This window comes from Epargyreus clarus, unplaced genomic scaffold (assembly GCF_041222505.1).
Source record: "Epargyreus clarus isolate Ecla_fem2 unplaced genomic scaffold, WU_Ecla_fem_2.2 ptg000008l, whole genome shotgun sequence".
Taxonomy (NCBI): domain Eukaryota; kingdom Metazoa; phylum Arthropoda; class Insecta; order Lepidoptera; family Hesperiidae; genus Epargyreus; species Epargyreus clarus.
In genome coordinates, this window is record NW_027332216.1 from 10,996,883 (window position 1) to 11,024,545 (window position 27,663).

At 35.6% G+C, this 27,663-nt stretch overlaps 2 protein-coding genes and 2 non-coding genes across 6 annotated transcripts in view; 3 read left to right on the forward strand and 1 right to left on the reverse strand.

Annotated features, from left to right (window-relative positions):
* The window catches only part of LOC140744415 (testis-expressed protein 2), a 41,183-nt gene extending 25,914 nt beyond the window's left edge, over positions 1-15,269 (forward strand). The window contains exons 10-22 of one of the 2 annotated variants that reach the window (XM_073075994.1): positions 734-930; positions 1,306-1,427; positions 2,592-2,751; positions 3,328-3,465; positions 3,886-3,987; positions 5,836-5,994; positions 11,126-11,312; positions 11,936-12,030; positions 12,439-12,560; positions 12,867-12,951; positions 13,251-13,390; positions 14,085-14,275; positions 14,781-15,269. In XM_073075994.1, the coding sequence (XP_072932095.1) occupies positions 734-930; positions 1,306-1,427; positions 2,592-2,751; positions 3,328-3,465; positions 3,886-3,987; positions 5,836-5,994; positions 11,126-11,312; positions 11,936-12,030; positions 12,439-12,560; positions 12,867-12,951; positions 13,251-13,390; positions 14,085-14,274 (1,697 nt within the window). In that variant the 3' untranslated portion in view covers position 14,275; positions 14,781-15,269. The remainder of the gene's footprint in view (positions 1-733; positions 931-1,305; positions 1,428-2,591; positions 2,752-3,327; positions 3,466-3,885; positions 3,988-5,835; positions 5,995-11,125; positions 11,313-11,935; positions 12,031-12,438; positions 12,561-12,866; positions 12,952-13,250; positions 13,391-14,084; positions 14,276-14,780) is intronic. The other variant, XM_073075995.1, reaches the window with a different exon arrangement.
* Positions 7,542-7,680, forward strand: LOC140744601 (U4 spliceosomal RNA). The gene has a single exon (XR_012102562.1). It is a non-coding gene; the product is annotated as a U4 spliceosomal RNA (small nuclear RNA).
* LOC140744602 (U4 spliceosomal RNA) lies at positions 10,365-10,503 on the forward strand. The gene has a single exon (XR_012102563.1). It is a non-coding gene; the product is annotated as a U4 spliceosomal RNA (small nuclear RNA).
* A 5,719-nt stretch (positions 15,270-20,988) lies between the features above and the next one.
* Positions 20,989-27,663, reverse strand: part of LOC140744416 (meteorin) — a 39,384-nt gene continuing 32,709 nt past the window's right edge. The window contains exons 3-6 of one of the 2 annotated variants that reach the window (XM_073075996.1): positions 26,123-26,413; positions 23,507-23,657; positions 22,848-23,078; positions 20,989-22,721 (exon numbers count right to left, since the gene is read on the reverse strand). In XM_073075996.1, the coding sequence (XP_072932097.1) occupies positions 22,718-22,721; positions 22,848-23,078; positions 23,507-23,657; positions 26,123-26,413 (677 nt within the window). In that variant the 3' untranslated portion in view covers positions 20,989-22,717. Of the gene's footprint in view, positions 23,079-23,506; positions 23,658-26,122; positions 26,414-27,663 lie in introns of both variants that reach the window. The other variant, XM_073075997.1, reaches the window with a different exon arrangement.

Sequence of the window (27,663 nt, forward strand, 5' to 3'; positions counted from 1 at the left end):
GTACTATCTAAATATAAGCTAGAACAATTTAAATCTACGCTACAGTTTAATGAATCTGAATTATTAGAATCCGAATCTAATGTATCCAAATTTCTATTATAATCTAAAGCACTATTTCTATGAATCTGTCTTGAAGAGACAGATTCTTCCCCGAGTTTTCTTAGATGGAAAATGGTGGGAAGGGATAGACAACACGAAAAGAAAATGCAATTCAAAGCACTTACATGTGTCTTCTCTGGTCTTTTTCGGCGCTGATTTCTGAGTGCGGCCTCGGCTGAACGTACGATGTTCGGGATACCTCGACGAAACACTTGATAGTGTACGCAGCTGGTCCTCTTCTGTCCGATTTCTTGGTCTTCTAGAGCCTAACCACTGCTTCGAAGTATCCTACCGACTGCGCCAATTACGTTAACGACAGCCGGAGGACTCAAAAAAAACCAAAGTTACTTTAAACTAATTTATTAAACTAATTAAATTACAATTTAAGATTATAGTGGTCGATGTGAGATCCAGCTATATAATGACAAATAATTCTAATTATAATTCAAATGAAAATTATTAAATGCTGATGTCGCGTCAGCTACATCTAAATTGAGGGCGCGCGTGGAGTTAACACGCGCTGCAGCGTCGGCGGTCTTCATCTAGGTCGCGCATGTAACAGGCAGAAATAGGTGTGGCGGTGGTGCCACTAGAGAACAACCACAAAGGGTTCTCCAAAACATTAATCTCACAGATAAGAAAACAGACAGCGTGTCAACGGGCACGGAGCCCGACGGACAGGGCCAAGCGGATAAGAACACGCAGCCGGACGACTCGCCGGTGCACGAATCGGAGATGGAACTGGCCAAGTCGCTCATGAACTCCAAGGATGATGACGAGGAGTTCGATGATAGTGAGCTGTCCAGGATAAAGGAGTTCTTGGAGGAAGCGGTAAGTATGGTTTGATTTTCCTTTAGATAGATGCAAATACATTTATTGCTGATATGCTACTTGAAGAAGCGGTGAGTTTGGTTACTTTTTCCTAAGATATACATAGACGCAAGTACATAGATTACTCATTTGTTACTTGTATTTCTGATGACTTCGATGAGTTTAATTTCAACTACTTGCTCCAGGTTTTATATCATCAATCAATGAATTTTAATAATTTCTTGTTAATGTGTAAAAATATTATGAGGATAATAGCAACCTTAAGGATAATGTTAACGTGATAAGTTTGATAAAAATAACAAAAACTACCACTACTTTTCCCATTATTCTGCTTACTAGCATGTAGTCAAATTATGGTTATTTTGTTCTGTTAAGGAAATGGAAACGGGCGCCGACGGCACAGTGGAGGGGGAGTGGAGTGTGCACGTGAAGCAATCAAAGGACAAGCATTCGTTGCTATATCTGTTTGCGCGAACCGGCAGAGACAAACACGAGTGGTATGAAAGTCTTTTCCCTTTTCCGAGGGCCCAATCTATTCCATCCACTAGAAAAGATAGGCCTTCTTATACGAAACCAGAGATACAATAATACACTATCGAAGTATTCTTCGATAGTATAATATTGTTGTATGTACTACAAGTTATTGGGTATGTGACTGGAGCAATAAACTGCTAATTGTTACTGTCCTTAAAAATATATATTTCCCATTTGAAATTTGTTGCTTTGCACCCCTAAGAATAAATCAGAACACATTAGCGCTACTCTATATAAATTAAGTAAGAATGAGGAACACAGATTTAGGATAAAATTCTGATTTAATATATGACAGATTTAATATAAAATTAAAATAAAATGCAACAAAAACAAAGAACTAAATTATTTGGACATTATTTAAGAACTAACCGTAGTAACTCACTAGGTGATTGACAAGAACTACCGTTTATATGCTCTACATAAATCGTTCTTTACTACTTTGATAGTTTGATTGGGCAATTTATCTGTTAAGGTTCCTTCAGTAGGTCATCTCACTGTAATGTCTATTGTTCGCCAATTTATTTATAAGATTTGTCTAATACGAGTACGTTGCAAACACAATTTGTTTAAAAAATTTGTATAGTTATGTTACTATTAAATTTTTTCGCGATCACTTCTTGATACAAAAATACTAAACAGTAATCACAATGAGAATCCGTTTATCAGAGTGAATGAGTGAATGAATAATGATATTTGTTCAATATTTAGTGTTTTGTGTGCTACCGTGACAGTTACTACGTAGGTGACGTTAAGAATGTAGTAGATCTATATTTATTTGGCTGGAACAGTGTTTAGGGACGAGTTACCACGACTGGGAAAGCCGTGAAGTGCACAACCACAGTACTTCTATATTGATTAGTAGAGAAAAGAACTGTACAAAATAAATATATTTCATTTCATTTCACTTGTTTTTAAATTGCTCAAAAGGTCTGACAATTTTTTAAAACTGCTATTCAATGAGAACCGGGCCCGATGTCTTAATTTGACTTACAAAATACAGAAGTGCACTTAAAATTTGTGTTCTAAGAGTCACCCACTTAACTCCCTACAAAATCCGATGTTACATAACTTTATATCTCAGTTACGAACAAAAGTTGGTCTAAACTTATTATTATTAATAATTCCAGGTTCCGTCGCCTATCCACGGCGATATCGGAAGCATCTCCACCATCCGCTGACTCATCGGCCGCTGAGGAGAAATCTGGTAGTGAGACACAGGAGAGCAAAGACGGCATTGAAATGGCGGTATACAAAGTCACTGATAAGGACACCGTAGCGTTTGCTAAAGTGCGTTTATAAGCTATTTTTTGCAAGTAGATAGTAGATATAGATTTTATTCGTAATAGCGTGGTGCAGTGGTCAATTTTAAGCCACAAAGGGTAACAAAAACCCAGCAGAAGGGTAACAAAAAGGCACAAATGTATTTAAGATCATTTAAAAAATGATGAATTTTCAATCTGTCCCCTGTACAAAGGCCCACTTTTATTGTGTGTACACAATGAAATTGCTTTTACGCGAATTTCCTTCCATTTCAAAACATTGTGGGACAATTGTTTGTTTATTACCATTTTAATGATTTTGTCCTTACAGATTGTTGCACTGATTTTTGTAGTTCTGTGTGGTAGTGTAGATGGCGCTAGTATAATGGCACTAAGCAGCACTAAGCAAATTCCATCTTTTTCGAGCTCAGAACATATTATGGCACATAGCAGTTCTTCTAGCATCAGAAACAACAATTGACCTTCCCAGTATCGTTATGCTGCAACGACTATAAGATCCTCCTTATTAGCGAGTCTATCTATCAACTCTATTATAATTCAGATAGCCTTTGATATTAATGATTGGCAAATGAAAACGTTTCAGAGCAAGAACTCAGATTCGGTGTCGGAAGGCGTCACGATAACGACGGGCACGTGTCCGGTGCCGCCCCTCCCCACGAGCTCGCCCAACTTCGACATATACGAGAAGACCTTCTGGCCGTATCTCATCAAAATTATACAGGTATACACTCTTAAATGCTTTAATTTTATCACTATCTTGACGTACATTTATATTAATAAATTAATTATAATTAAAGTGTAAAATTGCGAGGTCACTGGAGTTAAATAAGGCAATATATATTTCTCTATTGAAATATGGTTAAGTATTACAGAAATTTTAAGCACGTGTTGCTATAGCTAGCTCATTATATTATAGAAAGAGAAATAGAACCTTACAAAGCATTGTTTTTGATTTATTTAATGAATTAATCCGCCCTAAAACAGGATATTAAAGAACACATATTATGTACTACCTACGCGCGAGCCAATATCCCAATTTAAAAAAATGTAAATCAGATTATACCAGTATGTTTATTCTTAGAACTTGGAACTTGGTTTCATATATACCACATCATATATTCACATAGCAATACGAATCTAGACGCACGAAACGATACTGAAACAAACAGCGGACGCGAGCGTGATGTGCCAGCTGGAGCCCTCGCCGCCGGACCGCGCCAAGACCAAGAAGAAGAAGAAGGATGTTCGTGTACTTCTGTATTATTCTGTGTTGTTCTGCATTACTCTGTAGCGTTCTGTATTACTCTGTACTGTTGTGTATCGTTTGAATTCGTTCGTTTCGTTTTATGACGTATTAAGGTGGCGGTTCACGTGGCGTAAGTGTGCTTTATTTGCGTACGTCGGTATACGTTGGCTTTTACCAATTTAAATTATATTGTAAAATATCAATATCCGGTGTCCATCTACCTGAACTTAGATTTTAGTCACACATGGAAAGAAAACATGAATATTTTAAAAATAAGCATCGTCCACAATAGGTCGAATAAAGCTTAAAAATGCGTGTCAAACGTTAACGCCTTTAAAAGTTGTCGTAGTTACAATTTTGATTGATTACATACAAAGGAAACGACGACGTAGAAAATAATATTCCACGTCAAATCTTTATCCGCCTCGATTTTATTAAATAGTATCGAACTTGATCGAATAGACTTTAGATATTTTAGAAAATAGAGACAACTTAAATCATGTTCCTTAATTTATTTAGTAATGAATAAAATTCATAAACAACATTAAGACGATCGTTTTGTTTTATGATTCATACTCATAGACTTATAACAATATGTAGTGGTCATTTAGCAGTTTAGATTCATTCATCAATACGTATTGTTCAAGATAAGCATAGTTGAGAGGTTGTTTACATGATATAAATAGTAATTGAAATGGAGAGCTGAAATTAGCAAAAACGGTATCGGTAATAAACATGACAAAATATACTGCACAAAAATGTTTAAAATATTCAACAATCTTGTTGAAAAGAGAGAACTAGAGAACAGAACGCGTATTTTAGTGCTGCGCTTCCCGTTAGAGATAGAACAAATTATTGACGCCGCGCTCTAGCGTCGAGTTGTTTTGTACTGAGTTCCTAATAAGCGGCCACACAGAGCGCGTACGCGTACGGCTGTCGCGGCGGTAGGCGTTCTTATCCCTATAGCTTCCGTGGTGTAACGGTTAGCGCACTCGGCTTCAAAAAGCCGGGAGACGGTGGTTCGAATCCACCCGGGAGCATTCGCTGGTGGTGAAACTTTTTTTGTCCCTGTAGTTCCGGGACCAGAATAGGGCTACGGTATCCCCTGCCTGTCGTAAGAGGCGACTAAAAGAGGCTTTCGGGGTTACGGGCGGCAAGAGTGGGAGCTCGAACCGCGCGGCTAGCGACCCCGGGAAGGACGGCGGTATGTGTGGTCGCATTCCGTCGTATACCCCAGACGGTGTGGTGACACAAACTCACCTGGGCGGAGCCCGACAGGGCAGTGCGCTGAGAGGACTCCGGTCGCGTTCCTTTGGAGATCCCGGAGTCCTCTACGCAGCGCCGAGAACGGCCACCGGGGGGGGTTTTAGTGCGGTAAAAGTCCCACATAACCCCGTGCCGCTCCCACGGCACCGGGTACCTTTTGAAAAACAGGCGTTCTTATCCCCGGGCATTGTTTTTATTTACAATTTTGCTAATTGCGTATTAGCGTCATTACACGGGAAATATTACGCGAGTGCGTACGAGTACGCGCGCACGCGTATACGCGCAGTGTAAACGCTTACTACTAATTCAGTACAATGCAACTCAGCAGCGTCAGGATTTACTTCTAGCGCTAGCGCGTCGCTAGAATAAGCGTTTTGTGTTGCAAAGCTTTAAGTATCCTACCTGCGGTTGACCACAGATGTGTTACTACCTGACGACTGAGTTGGAACAGCGCTTATCAGTGACTTTTCAAAGTGTCTCTACTTGTTTACACCCGACTCTGGAGGGTAAAGGTTTTTATAATTTGCGTGTTCGTTTGTATTATTCACATATTTATATATTGTGGTTGAATGTTTCCAGTCTCAGGGGTCTCCGGGCGAGTGCGAGTGCCGCGCGCTGCCCGCGGAGGTGGCCTGGGTGAACACGCTGCTGGCGCGGCTCATGTTCGACGTCATGCGCGACCCGCACATCGTGGCGCGCGTGCAGAACCGCATCCAGCGGAAACTGAACACGCTCAAGGTACGTGGCGACACACTCCGCTTCTGTTATTTGGGTGGTCACCGTAGATAAGTATAGATATCTCACCGCCTTGTAATTGAAGGAAGCCGTTTAATGGCTGTCATGGTGTAATTACACCGAAAAATGCCGACATGCGCAGTTAAGACAAATTCGAAGAAAAAGTGCGGAAAAATATCATTTCATTTGTAAATGATCTAAAAACTATTTTTTTTAACATATTTTTCAAACACGAAAATAGATGTCAGTGACAATTTCAATTGTCAAACATTACTTAAACATTACTTATTTACATTTTCTTGTTAGAAGTGATCTTCACTAATCTATGTTGGTCCATGCAAGTTTAAATTTCACCGTTAAGCAGATATGCTCAAACGGAGTAGCCATCCGAAGTCCACCGCATACGGTGGACTTCATCAAAGTTTGCTCCAAAGCGGATTAAAGAATATTGGGGTAAGGGCCAACACGTGTCGAATATTTTTAAACAAACCACCTCCCCCTTCTCTTATGACTTCCGGTAACGTTTATCGACTGCCGTCCAATTATAACAACATAGGCACTCATTTTCAACTCCTAACTGCGCCCAATATTTGACTGTCAATTGGTTACAATCTATACAAGAATTACCTTATGTTTAACATTTGATACAAATCTTTAACAATAGCACTACGATATGTAGTTATAATGTGCCAAATTTATAGCTGACTTATAATAAACTGACTGAACATTATAACTTTTTGAAATAAACATGAGCAATGTAAGTATTTCTTACCTTTATGAATCATTTGTGGCACACTGGATTCCTTGCTCTGGTTTCACTAAACACCTTCTTAGTCAGTCCACTACATTCTAAAAAGTTCCACTTCTAAAACCCAGAAAAAAATATATTTAAATGTATCTGTATGTATACGGATGCTTATGTGCACTCACGACACTTAAAAACAATCAATTGGTATGTATATTTTACTTTTTTTCCTTTTTTCGTAAATTATAATTTCACTGCATAGATTCACATGATAACTCACAGCTATTAGTACTTTAAGTAGACTGAACATCTTCAGCTTTAGTACAATAAAAATGCAGAATATTTAGGGTCCGCTAGTATAACTGGTTTCAACCCCAATCCCGTAAATATCTTGTTCATAACACTCACCTTTAACTTGATGCAAAAATACGTTAAAACATATTATTATCCAAGTTCACTTAACTTCACTATGATAGAATATATTATGCAATAATATTTTTACTATTTATTATAAAAAATGTTAGCTTATTGATCTATACTATACATACATAACTTCGCTTTCGTAACTTTTCTTACTGAAATCTAAAAAAATTAAAACCTTATTTTTTATTACATTCAAGTATCATTCAGTAAAATTTATTACTCTTACTTTACTCGACAAGTAGTAGTTACAAGTGTTACAACGAAGTACTTAGCGAAAATAGTTTCATATTCTCTCAAGAGATGGCGCTACATGTCTTCTGAATCGCGGTAACGATTGTACGACGTAGGAACTATAAGACGGAGGGGTAAAGTTGTTGGAGTTAACTTTGCGCAGAGGCAATATCGTAACCAATGAGGTTAATCCGAGGTGCGATTATTGCTAGTTGAAAACTTTACCAATACCCCGCCTTGTGGTCGTGAAATACCGACCGCTATGGCAATTTTTGTAAGGCCGTAAAGGCCAAATAAATATTTTATCAACTCACCGTCTTGGAATTTGGACTATTATTATTATGGTCTTAACTCAAAATTATATAAAAGTAAACATAATACTACGTATACGGTATGAAAAATTAGTAATGGTGATAATACTCGTAGGTTAAATAACTGGACATTATCACTTTGGGAAATCAACATGAGCAATGTGAATATTTCTTACCTTGAAGAATCATCAGCTGGAGTACACTGCATTTCTTCCTCTCTTTTCATTAGACACCTCCATAGTCAGTCCGATCCATCATCCACTACATTCTAAAGAGTTCCACTTCTAAAATCCAGATTTTTTTATTTATCTGTATGTATACGGATGCTTACGTGCACTCACGACACTTAAAAAAAAACAGTTGCAATTTATTATATTTTCTACTTTTTCGTAAATTATAATTTCACTACATGAATTCACACGACAACTCACAATTCCTAGTACTTTAAGTATACTGAATACTGGAGTTTTATTACAATAAAATGCAGAATATTTAGGGTCCGCTAGTATAACTGGTTTCAACGCCAATTCCGTAAATATCTTGTTCATAACACACACCTCTAACTTGATGCAAAAATACGTTAAAACGAATCCAAGTTCCCTTGACTAAGATAAAATGTACTACACAATATTATTTTTACTATTTATTATAAATATTAGCTTGTTGGTATACAGGGTGAATTTTTGAAACGGGCCTTCAGGGCCAAATCCGAAACTATAAGGATTAGCCAAAAATGCTGAAAGGAGTTACGAGGCCGATTTTGATAAAAAAACTAAAATTGCATCATTACTTTTTTAAAATAACTTATTCCCTAGCCGGGAATCGAACGAGTTCATGTTGAGAAAAAATACACCCTCTATATTATTCCACTATCTAATAGTGTCGCTTACAAGGATCAAATTCTGGGAAGTAATGTTATGTGACAAATTAAAGGAAAGGGAACATTTTGAAGAAAATACGTGTTTTTTCATACATTGGCATACTAATCCTTAAGGATACATTACAAATTATTTATGTATAATTCTTTAGAAACATACATAAGTCATACCATTGAAGAATTTGTTGGTTAATCAACTAATTATTCGATGTTATGACTATGACATACGGCTTAGTATGAGAAAGTAATAGTTTGGCAAATAAATTACCGCCGTTTTTAGGATTTATTTTTTAATGAAAATAGATAACTGATTAAATAGTAAATTCGTATTGTTTGTTGTTTACAACTTCGTATAACGTTAAATATGATTTTCTATATCTCTTTTTTTAGTAATCACTCGGATTTGACTCTAAAAAGTAATTCTCGCAAATTGTCAACTTTACATCTGTATTAAACGAAACTCCGCCCATAGCTAAATCTATTTTAATGGTCGTAAAAATAACTTTAACTAAGTCGAACATAAAAATATAAATCATTGGGAAACAAAACGACCGTTTCGAATGATTAGAAACATTGAGCCAAAAAAAATGTTAATACACAAAATGTTTAAATTGATGAATGGCGGGAACTTAACTGCCAAATTAATATGAAAAAATATGTATTTTCATAAAATTGAGGCTTTTCCTATAGTTTGTCATTTATCATTACTTTCCAGATTTTGATCCTTATAAGCAACACTATCAGATAGTGGAATAATATGGAGGGTATATTTTTTTTTCAAAATGAACTCGTTCGATTCCCGGCTAGGGAAAAAGTTATTTTAAAAAAGTAATGATGCAGTTTTAGTTTTTATCAAAATCGGCCTTGTAACTCCTTTCAGCATTTTTCGCTAATCCTTATAGTTTCGGATTTGGCCCTGAAGGCCCGTTTGAAAAATTCACCCTGTATACATATATTAACGGAAATGTGTGTAATCTGTTACTGTATACAATTCCTAGGAAGTGTATGTAATTCCTTAAATCTCCCGCAAAAGTTGTGAGAAATAAATTATATTAGACATTTTCTAGGAATTCTATACATTTTCTAAATAGCAATTGGACATAATTATAAAACATTTAAGATATCAATATTATCAATGGGTCAATCATATAGAATTTCATACATGAAATTCTTTACGATTGACCCATACTTTAGGATTTATTTTAATGAATATTAAGTTAGATAAGAACAAAAGAAAATATAAAACTAAGTGAGCAGGGCGCGGCAGCGTCCTATGAGCGAGTGGGTCCGATTCACGTTAATTTGGATCTAAACTATATGATTCATAGTCTAATAAACAATATATGATTCATATATATGATATAATATATGATTCATAGTCTAATCAAGATGATTGTCTCAACGAGTGCCTTAAGTAATAAATAATATAATTCAAATTTTAACAACATGTTTCGTGACTCCTAAATAGCTTCGGAATCGTATACATTTCCTTGATTTCCGTAATACATATGTAAAGAAAAAGTTTATTTTAATTCTCATTCGTAACTTTTTTCGCCTTACTGAAATCTAAAAAGAAATTTAAAAGCCCAATAATTTTTATTACATTCAACATATTTTTTTATAAAAATAGCAGAAATACTTTACTCTACTAATAGTAGTTACAACAAAGTACTTAGCGAAAATAGTTTCACATTCTCTCAAGAGATGGCGCTACATGGCTTCTGAATCGCGGTAACGATTGTACGACGTAGGAACTATAAGACGGAGGGGTAAAGTTGTTGGAGTTAACTTTGCGCAGAGGCAATATCGTAACCAATGAGGTTAATCCGAGGTGCGATTATTGCTAGTTGAAAACTTTACCAATACCCCGCCTTGTGGTCGTGAAATACCGACCGCTATGGCAATTTTTGTAAGGCCGTAAAGGCCAAATAAATATTTTATCAACTCACTGACTCATGTATGACATAGGTAAAATAAATAAAATGAAGGTTTCCAACCTTTATTGTATTTTACTAGAATAAAATGCAAATTATTGTAGTATTCTAGCAAACCCTTTCATTGGATATCCATATCTTGGGATGAATAAAAAATAATCCGCCATTTAGGATAATACTACTACGGTACTAAGCTAATTATGTATTGTTATCTAATTTTTTAAAGGCAGTGATAGCCTAGTGGTTAAGAAACTCTACCTCTCGATCGAGGGGTCCGAGGTTCAAATCTCAGGCAGGCACCTCTGATTTTTTAAAGTTATGTGCGTATTAGAAATTATTTATCATTTGCTAAACGGTGAAGGAAAACCTACCTACATACCTCAGAGATTTATAAAAAAAAATCTCAAAAATATGTGAAGTCTACCAATACGTACTTGGCCAGCGCGGTAGACTATGGCCTAATCCTTCTCATTATGAGAGGAGACCTGTGCCCAGCAGTGGGACAGTAATGGGTTGATGACGATCTAAATTAAATTGTAAGATTTGACCATCAAGAACGTATACAGGACCATAGCAAATGGAATGAAGCTTGCAATACACAATATGTCCACAGTTGCCGTCGTTCATGTCGCCGCTGGTGATCCGCGCGCTGTCGCTGAGCGGCGCGTGCCCGGCGGCGGCGCGCGTGGCGTCCTCGTGGGACGAGCGCGGCGTGTGGCTCGACCTCGACCTGCGCTACGACGGCGGCGCCAGCATCGACATCCTCACGCAGATCAACCTCATGAAGCTCAAGGAGAAGAGTTAGTTGCCTTCTTAAACAATTTTATCTACACTAATATTATAAAAAAGAAAACTTTGTTTGTTTGTTCGGTTGTAATGAATAGGCTCAAAAACTACTGGACCAATTTTAAAAATTCTTTCGCCATTCGAAAGCTACATTATCCACGAGTAACAAATATAATATATTTCATATAAAATACATTTTGAGGCGGTACAAAGTTTGCCGGGTCAACTAGTGTTTTATACAGCGGTTTTCTTGAAGCGTGAAGAGTTAGCTTACAGCTGTATTTTTATGTTCCTGTGCGTTTATTGACGACCCACGTGGAGAAGCGTTCACCATACCGGTCTGACGCGTAGAAGGTCCCGGGTTCGATCCCTGGTATGACGGATATCTAAATGATGAATTTAGATTTCTGTTTTTGGGTCTGGGTAATTGTGTATGTACCTATGTATGTGTCCAACGACACAGGGAATCCTAGTGTGGGGATAGCCCCGCTCACAGGAGTGTAGAAAGCGTTGTTTTTTTATGATGCTAAAAGAAGGATCAAAAACCAGATCGACTTTTTTTACCGCCCTGCTTTTGACCATTAATATGGTCACGATTATATTTAGGACTTACATTTCCTATATTTTCTTATTTCAGATCTAACCCTAGAAGACCAATTATTGGCCACAAACGAAACCCTAATGGAAGAGGACTCGGAAATCGAAACCGGCATGTCTGATAAACAACTGAGAGTATGTTATTCTATTTTATTTTATGATTATTGTGGATTTTCCAAAAAATATGTGTTGAATGGAGCTGGAGTAGGGGCCTTTTGTAAAGTGTATTTTTATTGAAGAGTTAATAAACTACTAGAATTTAATTCTAACAGCCCCCGAAAACTTACTTTTTATGTAATTTATCATTTTTTGTTTCTCACGGAAGCGTTAGCCGTCACTTTGTTTGACTTATCACGTCATTACATTAGGGAACATTGTATTATCATATAAACATAGCACTTCAAAAATTTTGCTTACTACCGAAGTTACGGCGCGTCAACATCATAACGTTCAAATATCGATATTTCTCGTTTGCTTTTTACATAAAAAGCACGTTAAATGTTTTCAAGCATGTTACGTCATAACTTACTTTAATATCCACAGAGACGCAAGCCGGCGATATTCGACTCTGACGTGGAGGACTCCGCGGAGTCGAGCAGCGACGACGAGAGCCCGCCCGTGCAGCCCGTCGACAGCAACGAGAACGTGCCGCTCTCGGAGTCGCCGTGAGTACACTGTGATACTGAATCCCACTGCTGGACACGAGCCTTGCTCAAAATTGGGAGGGACTTAAAAGATACCGTAACTAGCTTAGCATGTATTCACTAGAAAAAAAAACATTGTACGGTTTTAAATCCGCTTATAAGACCTCCAAGTCTATTGGTATGCTATGATAATGGGGACTGTCGGTTTATAAAAGTGCTTTTCGGAGAAAATAAACCACGTTTTAATAAGGTTTAAATAAAAGTGATATATTTCTCAAAAAACTCGAACTTTATATAAAGTAATCAACTTTATATTTTTTGTTACAGATCGGTTGTGAATGAGAGCAGTTCGTCAAAAAAGAAATTTCTTCGAATGGTTGATAAAATCGCCACTAATAAGTACTTCCAACAGGTAAGTATTTTATGTTTAAAATTCTTAAGAGAAGACTCTTAAGAGTGATAAGGGTGACGCCCCTCCCCCTTCCCCCAGTATAGGCAAAGAACGAACAAATATTTAAAAAAGGATAAAATTTTATAATTCACTGAATACTTCTCCGAGATTAGCCAACCTCTTTTATCTCCGATTATCCCCCTACGTCTTAACCCTTCCACTTTCCTTCCCCCCTTTACAAAGCTGTATATACGTCCATGTACTAAACTATTGATAATTTATGAAACTACGAATGTATTACACGTATATGTGTGTGGCAGGTGACCGACTACAAGTACATAAAGCGCGCGATGGAGGGGCTGTCCAACACGGACATCAAGCTGCAGCTGGAGGTGCACGGGCTGGAGGGCCGCCTCGCCGTCAACCTGCCGCCGCCGCCGCACGACCGCGTCTGGATCGGGTAATTCCCAGATTAATATAAAAAATATATAATGACGTAACGCTTCATTATATTCACTATATTCATTATATCACGCTTCGTTACGTCATTATATTCGCTTGAACTTTATACTCGTATGTAATGCTGAGACGTGACGTCTCCAACGGACACCATGATACCAGCGAACGTTTTAATTGGTAGAAAATAATGCTATTGTTTGTGTTAAAACTTGATTTATAGACTTATTTAAACAGTAGAGGTATATCTTTTGAAGGTGTTAGAACCCTCCATATAGTAGTCACTTACCATGAAATGCTAATCTGTTACACCTATATTATTTCAAAAAAGATATACTTACATTATAGAAGAATAGCTGACCCGGCAAACGTTGTATTGCCATATAAAGAATAAAAATGTTAAGGGTGAATAACCCTTATCACTTAGGGTATGAAAAATAGATAGTAGCCGATTCTCAGACCTACCGAATATGCATATAACTTTTTTTTTTTTGAAAATGGGTAAAGCCGTTTCAGAGGAGTACGCTAACTAACATTGTGACATGAGAGTTTTATGTACAGTAATACCTTGGACTTACACGATTGGTGTGTGATAACCGCTTAAGTCGAATTCGCGTAAGTCGGGGTGGCGTAAGTCGGGGTATTACGGTATAAGATTTCATATTATACATCAGCCCTTATATCCATTCTCTCGGCAGTTTCCGCACGAACCCGCAGCTGGTGCTGAAGGCGCGGCCGGCGGTGGGCGCGCGCACGCTGAAGTTCGCGCACATCTCCAACTGGATCGAGCAGAAGCTCACGCGCGAGTTCGAGAAGGTGCTCGTGCTGCCCAACATGGAGGACATCAGCGTCGACTTCATGACGCCCACGCCCGTCAACTTCGAGTGAGGTCGGTGCCAATGTTTGTTGTGTTGGCATAGGGCTGGTCTGGACTGCCACGCGAAAACCTTTAGGGAGACGTATTTAACTAATCTAAATAAGAAAAATAAAATATGAAATCGGTGTCATTAGTTGTCAAAATAAGGTCGCAACATTTAAAACGAAAAGACGCTATGTATAAATAATAAGTCGGAACGAAAAAAAAATCATCAAGATTTTCAAAGGTATTTGTTTAGAAAAATTATATGTGACTTCTACGTGATTAGAAAAGTCTTTCTTTCTAGGATAAAACCAAATCTCGCTAGGGACGCTCATGGCCCTAGCCATCACGTTGTTTGTTATTGTAAATTTCGAAATTATTTATAATCATAACGGTATTTACTCCAGTGGGCATCAAGATTGATTCTAGCTTAAATTTTGTGTTCACGTACACATGTATACATTCCGCAACATCATAACTTTAAAATCGAATACCCAAAATAATATTCTTAATTTGATATTGTTTTCACTTACAGGTTGACAAAAATGCATCAAATAAACGTTAGTGCAATGAGCTTCGCATTTATTCGTAAACCGGAACTGTGAGTACCTACTAGAATAGTAGATTGTCAAAATTATACGTATGTCTGGGACATGACATTCTCTTTCAGTATATTATTATTGTCACAGGGTGGCAGTTAAATTCGTCTTATTTAAAAAATATATAAATCAAAATAAAAAAAATATTTCTAATGTTACTTACAATGTTTATGTCTTTATTAAAATGTAATATGGCAATTTATGGTATCTCATGTTGTATTTTATGGATTTACAATTTTTAAAATATATTCCCGTAAATTAATGATGTTTTACGAATCGTGAACTACTTAATGGATGACATAATTATTGTACCGATTTTATATCGATAGAAAAGTTATGCATCATTAAGTTTATTAGATATGTCTTAGATTCACGTATAAATAATTTTTATTTCCAATTTTCCTGTTCAACTATGAACAATTAAACCGGCAGTATATATTTTTTTTTACTTTGAGAAAATCTGTAAATATTTATAGAGTTCTTATCAAAAAGATATACTATTTGAAGTATTTGATGTATATTTAAGAAATTGAAAATTCTAATGTTGAAATTATTCTTATGTACTCTAGACAAACTAATTATCTTAAAATATATTATTTGTGAAATTGTAATGAATTGTATTAACGTATTATTATATGTCTATCTAAAAGTATTTTTGTTACTCATAGAATGTATTTATTATTTGTATTCATAGGGATAACAAATGTTAGACTTTATAGGCGTGTTTAGAAAATATGTTGTTTTGTTTTGTTTATGTAGCAGGCATGTGCTATATTATTTAATTGTTTTTACTTTTGTATTTAATTGGACATGTAGAAACGTCGTCACGGTTTTTGAGCTCACATCAAAAATAACACATATTTGACATTAACACTGATATTTGAGATATTGTTGATATATGTTATGCAGATGATGATTTTATGCGTTTGTGTAAGCGTTTAGTTAATAATATAATTCAATGAAAGGAAATAAAGGGTTAGTAAACAAGAAATTTTATAATATTTGCTTTAACGATGAAAGAAAAACTCGGAAGGAAACTTATGTGAATAGGTGAAATATTTAATATATCACCAATTCATATTCATCACTGTTATATGAAATATTAAATATATCACCAACTCACTCATAGCCGGGCAAAGTGAAATATGTTGATAAATATATTAGAGAGTTACAGTGAAACCTGGTTAAGTGAGACATCAAGGGACCTGCAATGTCGTTTCACTTATAGAGGTATTCCACTTACCCAGTGTCTCAGATATACAGGTATAAATAAATATCTGTCTCATTTACAGAGGTTTCATTACAGAGGATTACTTGGAATTACGTGTGGAATTTGTGGGTAGAATAAGAATGAGTAAACAAACAATGTTATCTCAGTTACAGAGGTTTATGCATATAAAATTTACTTGCTGTCTCAGTTATAGAGGTAACTATGATGATAAATCGAAAGAACAAATCCTAGATATAGAGGTTTACCTCGTCCCACTAACAGAGGTAATTCAGTGCCAAAGTGTTGGGACCTCAGCATGAGTTCCAGTTATGGAGGTTTCTCACTTATCCAGGTCCCACTTAACCAAGTTTCACTGTAATAGATATTATACGCAAGATTACAATATATTAAAATATTGTAAGTAGGTACACTAATAGAGTACTATTGGAACTATTGCAGTTTATGTGACAGACAAATACTCGCTCAAAAGCCGTGACGGCTTCGGACTCTATTCAAACGTCTTCTATCATCGAAACATTAGTCCCACATCTTAAATAATCTCTCTTTGAAATCAAAGCCTAAGTTGAGTTTATAATTTTATTGCTACTAGTCATCACAATCGAAACCACAAAGTTAGGACTGCAGCAACTATTCAAACTTGTTTCATATTATTATATCCAATCTTCCAGTTAGTTATAAAATTGATATTTGACAATAAATTCACCCTACCCTGTTCGTACCTTATATAAAAATACACAAAATTATAAAATAAGAAATATAAATATGAAAAAAAAATACATTATTATTACATAGTATATCCGAGGGCCGGTTGTAGTGAAACAGATGAATGTGTTATAGAATTTTAATGTTGTTAATGTTGTAAAATAATAAGCGTTACTTCAATCACAATAAATTAATCATTATTCACTTGCACGGAACAGATATGAGTTGAATGATATTTATGTACGAGTTATATAATGCGTCGGGATGCAGCAGCCAGGATACAGAAAGACCGAAATGACTTATTATATAACATTTAATTTAAACCGAATATTACATGGTTTAATTAAATCTAAACTAAATTATAACTACCTAACCTAAAATGGTGACTTGCTGGGGCAATGTTAGCACCCAGAGTGATTCCCACGTTCGGGACTATGAGGTGGCAACGTAGGTGCGTAGTCAGCGTTCCCACGGCGCGGCGGCGGTGAGGAATCGGATTTCTTCCTGATAAATTTAGTTAAGGTGAATGCCTATTGTTGGTTAAGGCCAATACATAACATACGCATTAAACTTGTCTACTTAGTATTATTATGTACACTGTTGTTACGCTTCCTTTAAACCAGAACACAGCAACGCTACAGGGATGTTATCAGACGGAAGACATTCTTATATATATCTTTGTGTGTTTGAATTTGGTGGCATTTTTTTATTTATTGTATTATTGTATGTACGATTGTATGTCTTCAGTTGTACATGGAAAAAACACAAATAAATTCTCCTTTATACCTGTTCCGTGTTTCAAACCATGATGGTATTTCATAGTAGTAAACATAATAGACAATAGTGGAATAGATAGCATTTTCCTCAAGGTTGCCATAATTTGACTTCCCCTGAAAATATTTAACTTTAAGGTTATATAAAATAGACTGAAATGGCAACCGTTTATACAGTTTTTAATCTGATTGCTTCATAGATACAATGTCTATAGATTTATCTTTACGAGTAAGGCGCTGCTGTAATCAAGTAACAATGAAACTTTTGCTTTTGTGTGCTATTGTAGGTTTCTTGAAGGTTTCTCTCTCTAAATATGATCTACATATGAAGGTATACGATCTACATACAGCGGAGTACAGATGTATTCAGAAATGTCTTATAACATAATTAAAACTACTGAACTAAACATATGCGCGCGCGATGTCGCGACATTTCTATACAAGTAGTTTAGATGCATTGCTTGTAATGACAACATCAATTAATAAATTATTGTTTATAGTACAATGGTATAAATAAGTATTACAACCAATTTCTAAGTTCTTAATTACGGAAAAAATATCAACTACTAATATACATAAAAATATACAATTTGGTTACTGTGACTAAAAAATAAGTGCTTCTCAAGCTCGCGTGCATATTGATCTTCAATTATTATAATTATGTTACAAGACAAGTAGTATCAGCGAGCTCTATATCAGTTACGTAGTCTATGCTCTGTCGATGTGGTCGGAAACTATAAATAGTTGCTTATATTTCTATTAAAATAGTTTTAAAATCTGGCATTCGTTTACATGAATACGTTTATTTCTTTTACTAACGTTTCATTATTCTCTTCGAGCTTTCTATCTCTGTCGCACAACTTATTTTTTTGTCGTTTAAACTGTTATTGCTAACACGTTACATTTTGTCTTCTCTTTTATCAATTAAAGATATGTCACTGTTATTAGGTCATCATATAAAATTCTTTCTCTATTATTTTTGGATTTTCTATCTAACATAGATTTATTCATTTTTGTGTTCGTATTTTTTATCAAAATGTAAGAATATGAATTCGTATTTTTTTGTACTAGATAAAATTTAAAGGCTGAAAGTTACTTGCTCATAAAATTCGTATCTATACGTATGTGTGGCGGACGCTAGCTTAGCACGCGTTAAAATTCTGTACCAATATAATGTACTATGATTAATATTAAATGCGGGTCCCTTTAGCCACATAACAAATTGTTAAAGGTTTGAAATCAGTAGTTGTTTGGCAACTTCAAGTCGTTAATATACTGCCCCCTATGATGGGTACTACAGCCAGTGTGAATAGGGTGTTTGTTGTGTGGCTTAAAACCCTTGGCTAAGAGTATCGTATCATAGAGCTACTTTCAACTTCACTTAGCGAGAAACAAACGCCAAATGACACGAACGAAGGTTTTATAAACATTTTCTTATTACTAAATGTTTTCTGCTCGAAAATTAAATGTATGTTGTAATGTATTTTGGATTGATCTTGTATTTCTTACTACACTAAGTTTTGACATTTACTATTGTTGCTAAAATGCCAATTAGAAACCCACTTTGTAAAAATGTTAACATATCACAATAATTGAATTATGTACCTGTTTAAATTGTCTCTATTTTGGTATGTATTGTATATAGTCAACAGGAACGATTTCTTGCGTTATATAAATTTATATTGGCAGTGCACCTCGTATATCATGATTTGTTACAAATCATTGTTGTAAAATTTACATTACCTTACATAAGTTATCAGAATATTACGGAATTTAATGTCTCACAGTTTTATTTATTACACCTAATATTTAATACTATCATTTTTTTCAATTTACTAATGCGGCTTCCATCTAATTGGGATTATAATAATATATCATAGTCAATAAGTTCCTAAGTAAATACCTTATGAGTTGTTATTGCATGTCATTGAAATAACTTTTCAATGATATTTGAGATTCATTCAGTTACCTCATTAATTTTATTTTGCCTTTGTAGTATTAAATACAATTAGTCTCCCTTCCTCTTCAAGAATAGAAAATTATAACAATCAACCTCTTACGGGCTTATTATATAGTTTGACGTAGGCATTTATATATTGTGCAGCAGTAAACAAAAGAATATCATCATATTTCATTGAAAAGGAACTACAAATTTCTGTCTATTTTAATTAAGATACTAATTAATTGGATCTGATTGCGACTGATGAAGATATTCCATATAAATTTCTCTAAGTATATGCTTCATCGTACCAACGAATCACGTATAGTTTGCGCCAAACTGCTAGTCCGCTATGAAGTTACAGCAAGCAGGTGTAATCATACAATTTTCTATGGTACAGACTATACCTACGTAATTTCATTATAACTATGATCAAATTGCATACTGACCAAACTGCGAAATATAAAAAATCAGTTTTGTGAAAGTATTGTGTTATTCAGATTCAATATTATGTTATAATGTATCCCACAATATGCATAAATATAAATAAATCATATGGGGGATATACGATTATAATTATAATAATGATCATAAATTCCGATCTATTTTCCTATTTTAACCTGTAAATATAACGCATTATATTTTTCTATATATGAACTATAATTTATGTACTTTTATATGGAAAGGAGTATTTTGTGTTGTTTTATTTAAAACTGTGATTCCAGCAATTGATGTTTTCAGAACCAAAAACAAGTTAACTGTCTATGTATATAGTGTATCAAATTATAAGAAGTGTTTATGTGATATTATATATAGTTAAGAGTTAAACCGTGCCGAGTAGTTTTTCTATGTGGTATCAGTTGTGATTTTTTCAATAAACGGATTGCTATATTTTTTATGACTTTTATTTAAAGTCCTCGCCATCAATCGATTATGTCAATCGATTATACTGCTGTTAAGATCTAAATTGTATTAATATTGAAGCAAAATGCCAAAATGACTATAGAGTATAATAAATGTTATAAAACATGTATAAAATATAGAGCGTTCAAGACAGTCTTTCTTTTAATGTCAATCCATCGACGTAACTATAGCTTTGTTAAGAAAACTCAGAGCATATACACACAAAATCAAATAATTGGCATAGCATGGGTTCGCACTACCCGCGGTATGGGTCTCCAAAAAAAGCTTCTGTTTGAAGATTTATTTCACGCCTATTTATAATCAGGAGTCAACCTTCTTCCTATATACGCCCATGTGTCAACACGATATGAGTATCTAAAAAATGATACGAATATTAATGATCTATTACGTAACATTGTTATAAATCTCCATTAGTCAAAAAGTTCTCACGAAGATACGATAATAAAAACATTTATTTTAATAATATACATTAGTAAATCAATAATTACCCATGCATATTTATTATTTTTTTGTCGGGTAACAAGTTTTGATTGCGACCTTGGAACAAGGAGATAGAAGACAATAAAAAATACAAGTATGTTTAACTATTTTATTCAACAGCTCTTATTGTACATATTATTATACATTATATTCTCTTTAAAACTATACATGCTTAGTGTTACCATAACTCTGTAATATTTACAATAGGCACTTTTATCGTTCTGTATTCTATATCACATATCGCAAACTATATTTAATATTCTGTACACAATATATTAATGATTACTCTATTAGGTATACGATAGTAAACGTAGGATTTACTATATTAAAAATAATGAAGCTATGTTACAATAAAAATGTTTTATAAAATTCATTTTAAATACATTTTATAATTGGAAGCACTAAGATATTTAAGGATGGCTTATACATTATCGTGATTCCTATATTTAGCTTATTATTGCTTTTGTCTTTTATTGAATTGAATGATTTTTTCATCTATAAGTCATATTTATTTAAATAAATGAGCCTTATCTGTTTTTAACTGTAAATATATCAATATGAAAATTATTTTACATATTTTATATATATTTTCCTTTTTTGAGTGTGAATAACTTTTAAAAACGCTGCAATAGTAAATAGTTTAAAAAGCAACGAAAGACTTTATCTGTAATGCTATGCTACATTTTAAATTAAAACTGTATTAGGAAAGATGTTATTTTAAACTATAAAATAAAAAGTACATAGGTACTGCATATGGCTTTAAAATTACCGCGCTTAAAATAATATGTACAGAGTTGAGATCAACAATACTCTAATAATAAAGATCTGACAGATTTGGCACTCTGGACCACATTTGACTATAGACTAAATTACTATTTGCGGTAGTAACATACTCGATATAACTTTGATTATATTAAAATTATACATTTGTACAATATTGCAACTATACAAGCTTTTATGGCAAGCGATACTATATGTTATAAAGAAGACACATTCTTCTAGAGATAATCTTGAATACTTTAACATCACAGTCACTTATATCTATATAATATTTAATATGAAGACGCGTTACGCCTGGTACAAACAGCTATAATTATATTGTGTCGATTTTCATATTTTAGAAATAGCAAACATCGTAGTTAAACATCTTGTTAAGTGGTTAGTTAATCACATATTTATTTGTACCCATCTCAAAAATAATACGGTTTGTATCAAAAGTCCCTCAAAAAATATGTGTGATTTCATGTAGCAACGTTTGCTATTTCCATTATATAAAAAAAAAAAACATCAAGCACAGCTTGTGTGGGCTAATTGCATTTGGAAATAAATGTGCTTTGAATAGCACTATACTTTTTCTCCAAGTGTAGAAATTAATGAAACAAGTAGTTTTCCTACAAGATTCACTGCTATGTCAAAATTCCATTTTTATTTGAATCTTAGTCCCAGCGAGACTATAAAGGCTGATCCATAAACAGCTTAGAGTTCCCAGCTGAAGACATAGAATGATGCTCTCAGCTGTCAACGGAGTTATATTTCCTTTATATCCTAAAGCCTGCTCCATATTTTTGCGAGAACGCGAGAAAAGCACAAGAAACGAGAATGTGGAGCCGATACGAATCGGGATTTTCTCGCGTTTTCGCGAGAAAATAACATCGGGTGACAGCAACATGAAATTTGCTGTTAGGTATTCAGCACGTTCCGTTCGTGTGAGGATTCCAGCAAGCAGTACCAGTACCAGGTGTCGGACACCTTCAGCGTAAGGTCAGTGTTGTGGCTTGCAGCGCACAGTACCAGTACGGTCAGGTCGGACACCTTAGTTTAAGGTCAAGTGTTGCAGCGTACAACACGCAGTACCAGTGCGGACAGGTGTCGGCACCTCAGCTTCAGTCAGTGTTGCAGTGTACAACACGCAGTACCAGTGCGGACAGGTGTCGGACACGTGAGCTTCAGTCAGTGTTGCAGCGTGCAGTGCGCGGTGCCGTCGGCGGTGCGGCGCAGCGCGAGGTCGCGCCAGAGCTCGGCGCGCGGCGCGCAGAGCAGCGCGAGGCGGCCGAGGCGGCGGCGCGCCATCACGAGGAACTCGCCCGCGCCGGCCGCCGCGCCGCACGCCGCCGGCACCTGCACGTGCGCCAGCAGCCCGCGACCCGCGCGCACTGCCTCTATACTGTTGTCCGTGTCGTACCTGCTGACAAATGGAAATTTTATATATTGTTACGAATAAGTATAGTCCGCGTAAAACTGCTAGTCCGCTCTGAATATACAAATGGATCGCGTCGCCATAGCAAATAGTATGACTACACCTGCTCGCAACAACTTCAGAGCAGACTAGCAGTTTGGCGCGAACTATACCTATTTACTTATTTTAGACGATTTGAAGAAAATTAATATTTAATTAATTTAGCATGGTGTTTAAAATCAACACGTTACCAAAAATCTTTAGTCCCTATTTTACCCCCCTCAGTGACGAAATAATATGATATGAAATAAAAAATATTCAGCAACTTAGAGGTTTTAAAACGAGCCCACTGTCCTAAATTCATGTTTCTAGATTCAATAGTCTGCAATGATCAATCAGTAAAGATAACACTTATAATATTATTCCATTTAACCTACCTGTAGTATTCATCGTCAACGTCGTCAAGAGAATCTTCAGTATGCTCATTGTCAGTGCCAGTGGCCCGGATGAGTTTAGTAAGTCGCAGAGTCAGTTGTGTGGTGTCCAAATCTTCTCGCTGCTCGCTGCCTATAAATACACCGCGAGATACTGGAACAAAGAAAAATATTTGTTAAACCCTGGATGATGAAATATGTAGGGATTGAATGTATCAGGACCTCATCACTTTCGTCGATCAATAAGAAAAAAACCTACATCCATACCTGGTCTATTAACAAAATGATTAAATATTTCATTAGCCATGTCAATTTGATATTTGTTCATTTCAACGATGACTATGCAAAGTCGTTACAATTTTTTCCCATCATTGATTTGAACTCAATTTGATAAATGTTGTTATCTAGAAACCCAAACGTAGCCGTTAGACAATTATACCTACAACACATGTTATTAATATATTCAGCTTGTAATAACTTACATCATGCGATCTTAGAATAGGCGCTAACAAAAAATTGATCATGAACATTGTGCTCTGAATAAGTGCCTACGTCGATACCAAAAAACATTAATCAAAATTCATCAAACTCTACGGTGCAGATCTATTGGTTGGGCTTTGACAAAAACGCCTTAGCAATGTTCTACGTTGTATTGTCTTTAGCTATAGTAAAGTTATTACTGTACTGTATTTACTAGAACTAATATTATAGTGTGCAGATACTGCTGATGTGTGTGTACACTTAGGTATTTCCAATATTCCTTAAGTAGTTACCATAACTATTATTAGAAGTAATTTTTATAAACATGTCCGCCGTATCAAAAATAAGTTTAGAATTTTAAATTACCGTTTACGAATTCGTTTTATGTTACAATATAAGTATGTATTTAAATTTATAAATTAACTTTGGAAAAATAAATCGCAATTTTTTGCTGCGCGGCAACATATTAATATTTATAGATATTTTTTATTAACTTACAATTTTACCAACTTCGAAATAGGAGGAAATAAGTACTATGTTCGACTGTGTTTTTTTTTACAAAGTTCATCGTAATATATTCAAGACATCACAATTCTCATCTTACATACATTCGGTCGTGAGTAAGCGCAAATACTCGGGCGTTTTTATGTCACGCTTTTGTTTGCAGGAGATAAGTGAAAAGTAGACGTGGTTCGGCAAACGGTCATCAACCCGCCCGCCGCCCATAATTATAGTGGCTTTTAACTAACCACTACAATTTTGACAACGAATAGTCCCAAAAATTATCAAAGTTTGAATCCATAATTAACAATAAAAATTCTTTAGGTTTGAACCCATAAATATCATTAAAGTTATCATTATCAGAATCGCATAAAAATTAAACGCTTAATTGTTATAGACGGAGTTTTTAAATAAAAACGACTAGTTTCAAAATCTTAGTCCCAAAACGCTTTAAAGTTTAGACCATAAATATCATAGTAGCTATAATTAACGTCATTAGAGTGATCATTAGCAGAATCACACGTTTAAACGCCAAATTAATGCTCAAAATGTCTACGATATTATGTCGTTAATTTTTTAGGTGAAATTACTACTTTAGTCGTAGGTATTAAGCCAAAACCACATTTATCGGACCTAAAAATGTAAACAAAAAATAGAATGAAAAATGCCGCTCCATCCACCGAAAGTTAAGCTTCTTATCCTCTCAGTTGGCCCTCATTTAGGGGAGCGGTTGAAATATATCAATAATTATTATGTAGCATGACACACAGAAATTTCAATACGTGCTACGGGCTAATAACGCCGGCCGCCCACCGCCGCGTCGGGCGGACAGTGACATAACTACATTACTATTTATCAAACGAGTAAAAAAATCCTCGTTTACTCCCCGCAGAGTCGCGTGCCTCCTTACTAGTTTATCCTGTATGCTATCTTCGCTATTATGGAGCTAAATTGAATCTAACTACCCATCCTGCATATGTAGCGTCTTCCGTAAATCAGGACCGGTATGAATTGCATTTTAATCTTCATCCGTTCTTAGAAGTTAATGCGCGCTTACTTAGCGGTGCGGCGTAAAAGGCCCGCGTCGCTATAATATCAGATGATGTTTTTGCCTTTCTCGCCTCGCCTTTTTTTATCGCGAATTTCGCAAGTAAAAACATAAATACGCGGATGTAACGATCCCTGACAAATATTTTGAGATTAAATTTAAAGTTACAGCGTAATATTACATTTTCGTGTAATAAGGTAAAAATTTAATTTGAGGCGCAAGGAATCTCCATTATGGAGACAAATTACCCTGCGGTCGGCGTCGGCACGGAGTTTATTAACGTTTGAGGGCGCAACCGCTTGTTTTCTGCTTACTCATTACAACTGCAATTTCTCCCGTGATATTCCTGATGCGAATGTGTAAATAGAAGGGATTTTATTTTTCTCGTTGCAACAAGGAAAGCAGTTACACACAAGGATGTAATTTATCTCTTGTACATACTAAGTAGTCCGGAATTACAAAAACATGAAGTATATTATTATGCCAATGAAAGAACGTATCCAACTATCTACCCCAAATTTTAAAAGCAAAATTTTACTAACTCACACCAAATTCACTACTTAGTTAACCCTAATTAGTGTTAAACTCACCGAGATCACTTGTGCAGAATGCTAGTTCTAACTCCGAATCTGAACAAGGTCTGCAGTCTGCCGTGGCGGGATCGTGGTGTCTTCTATCCAAAGGTCTAGCTTCGTATCTGAAGGTGGCCACCCTCCTCTTCGGACCTTCTTCGGGCTCAGCTTCCACGTACAGCGCAGCTCGACCGTGTCGACTGCGAAAGCACCTCAGTTCCCGAGGGTCCCCATCATCGGGAGCGTACAGCGGCACCAGTCTCCGCGCACCTTCTACGAAGATGCGGGCTGGGAAGCGCTCCGGGGCTTCTGCAGAAATAGTACATTACAATACGAGGACGAAAAATTTTTTTCTGACAAGTGTGAGTTTGCAGGCCGAGCCGCAGGCGAGGACTGCAATCACACGAGTCAGAAAAACATTTTTCGTCCGCGTGTTGTATAAAATTTTATATTACGGGGTCGGAAATGGGAGTTTTGCGCACGCGAAGCGTGCGTAAAACGTCAATTTACGCACGCCGTGATATAAAAATAATTATTTTTGTATTTCTTTCTTCATAAACCTGTACAAGCATTCATAGGTGTACTGTACTGTCAACAATTCATACTATATCGTGTTTAAGTTAGTGAATTAATCGAGTCTAGCCTTAGCTTTAACTATACATATCACTATGATTCTACATATATTAACATTTGGTAATATGTATCATTTATAAAATATCAAATAACATTCAAAGATCGTAACAGGCTTTGTTATACTGCCCATTGTTTAAAATTCAAAAACATTTCATTCCAAGACAAAGCTATTATAGCCAGACTAAATGTATGACATTTAATGTACGTATTTAAATTCTTCAACGATTCTTATAGAATGCCATAAAGGATAATCATCCTAATGTTTGTTATAAAAATAATAAAATAAAGTGGAAAGCTGTAGGCGTCATAACGGAATACTAAACGTCTTCTCAGAACGCAACGGTTTATCAACTAGGACAACACTTAAATGATCTGAGCTGGACGAAAACAACATAAAATCTAAGATAGGGATATAGAGCTTTCATGTTTCCTGCAATTGAAATAGGAAATAGGGCGGCAGTCTAGCTAATGTTAAGTGCCATCAATAAATTATATATATAGGTACCTAATACCAATAGGTAAGTAAGAATACGTCGCGTTTTCCTTATCACATCCTTCATCTTTAGTATACTACTTTGAACGTTTGAGACCAAGCATGGACAAGACTGTTATCATATTTTAATTAGGTAGGTATAGTCCGCGTCAAACTGCTAGTCCGCTCTAAATATAGCAATGAATTGTGTAGCAAATTGTAGACTACAATTGCTCGCAACACCTTCAAAGCGGACTAGCAGTTTGGCGCGGAATATACGTGACTATGGAAAAATACTCTAGACTGCAGTGGCTACTGAACATCAATGGAACCTAGTTTGCTACATCCATCTTAATGTAAAGCAAGAATAGGCGCAGCAGTGGCATCACCGCTAAGTCCCAACCTTTAACCTTCCATTGTTAATACGCTTTTATTTTTCTATAATATAACAGTA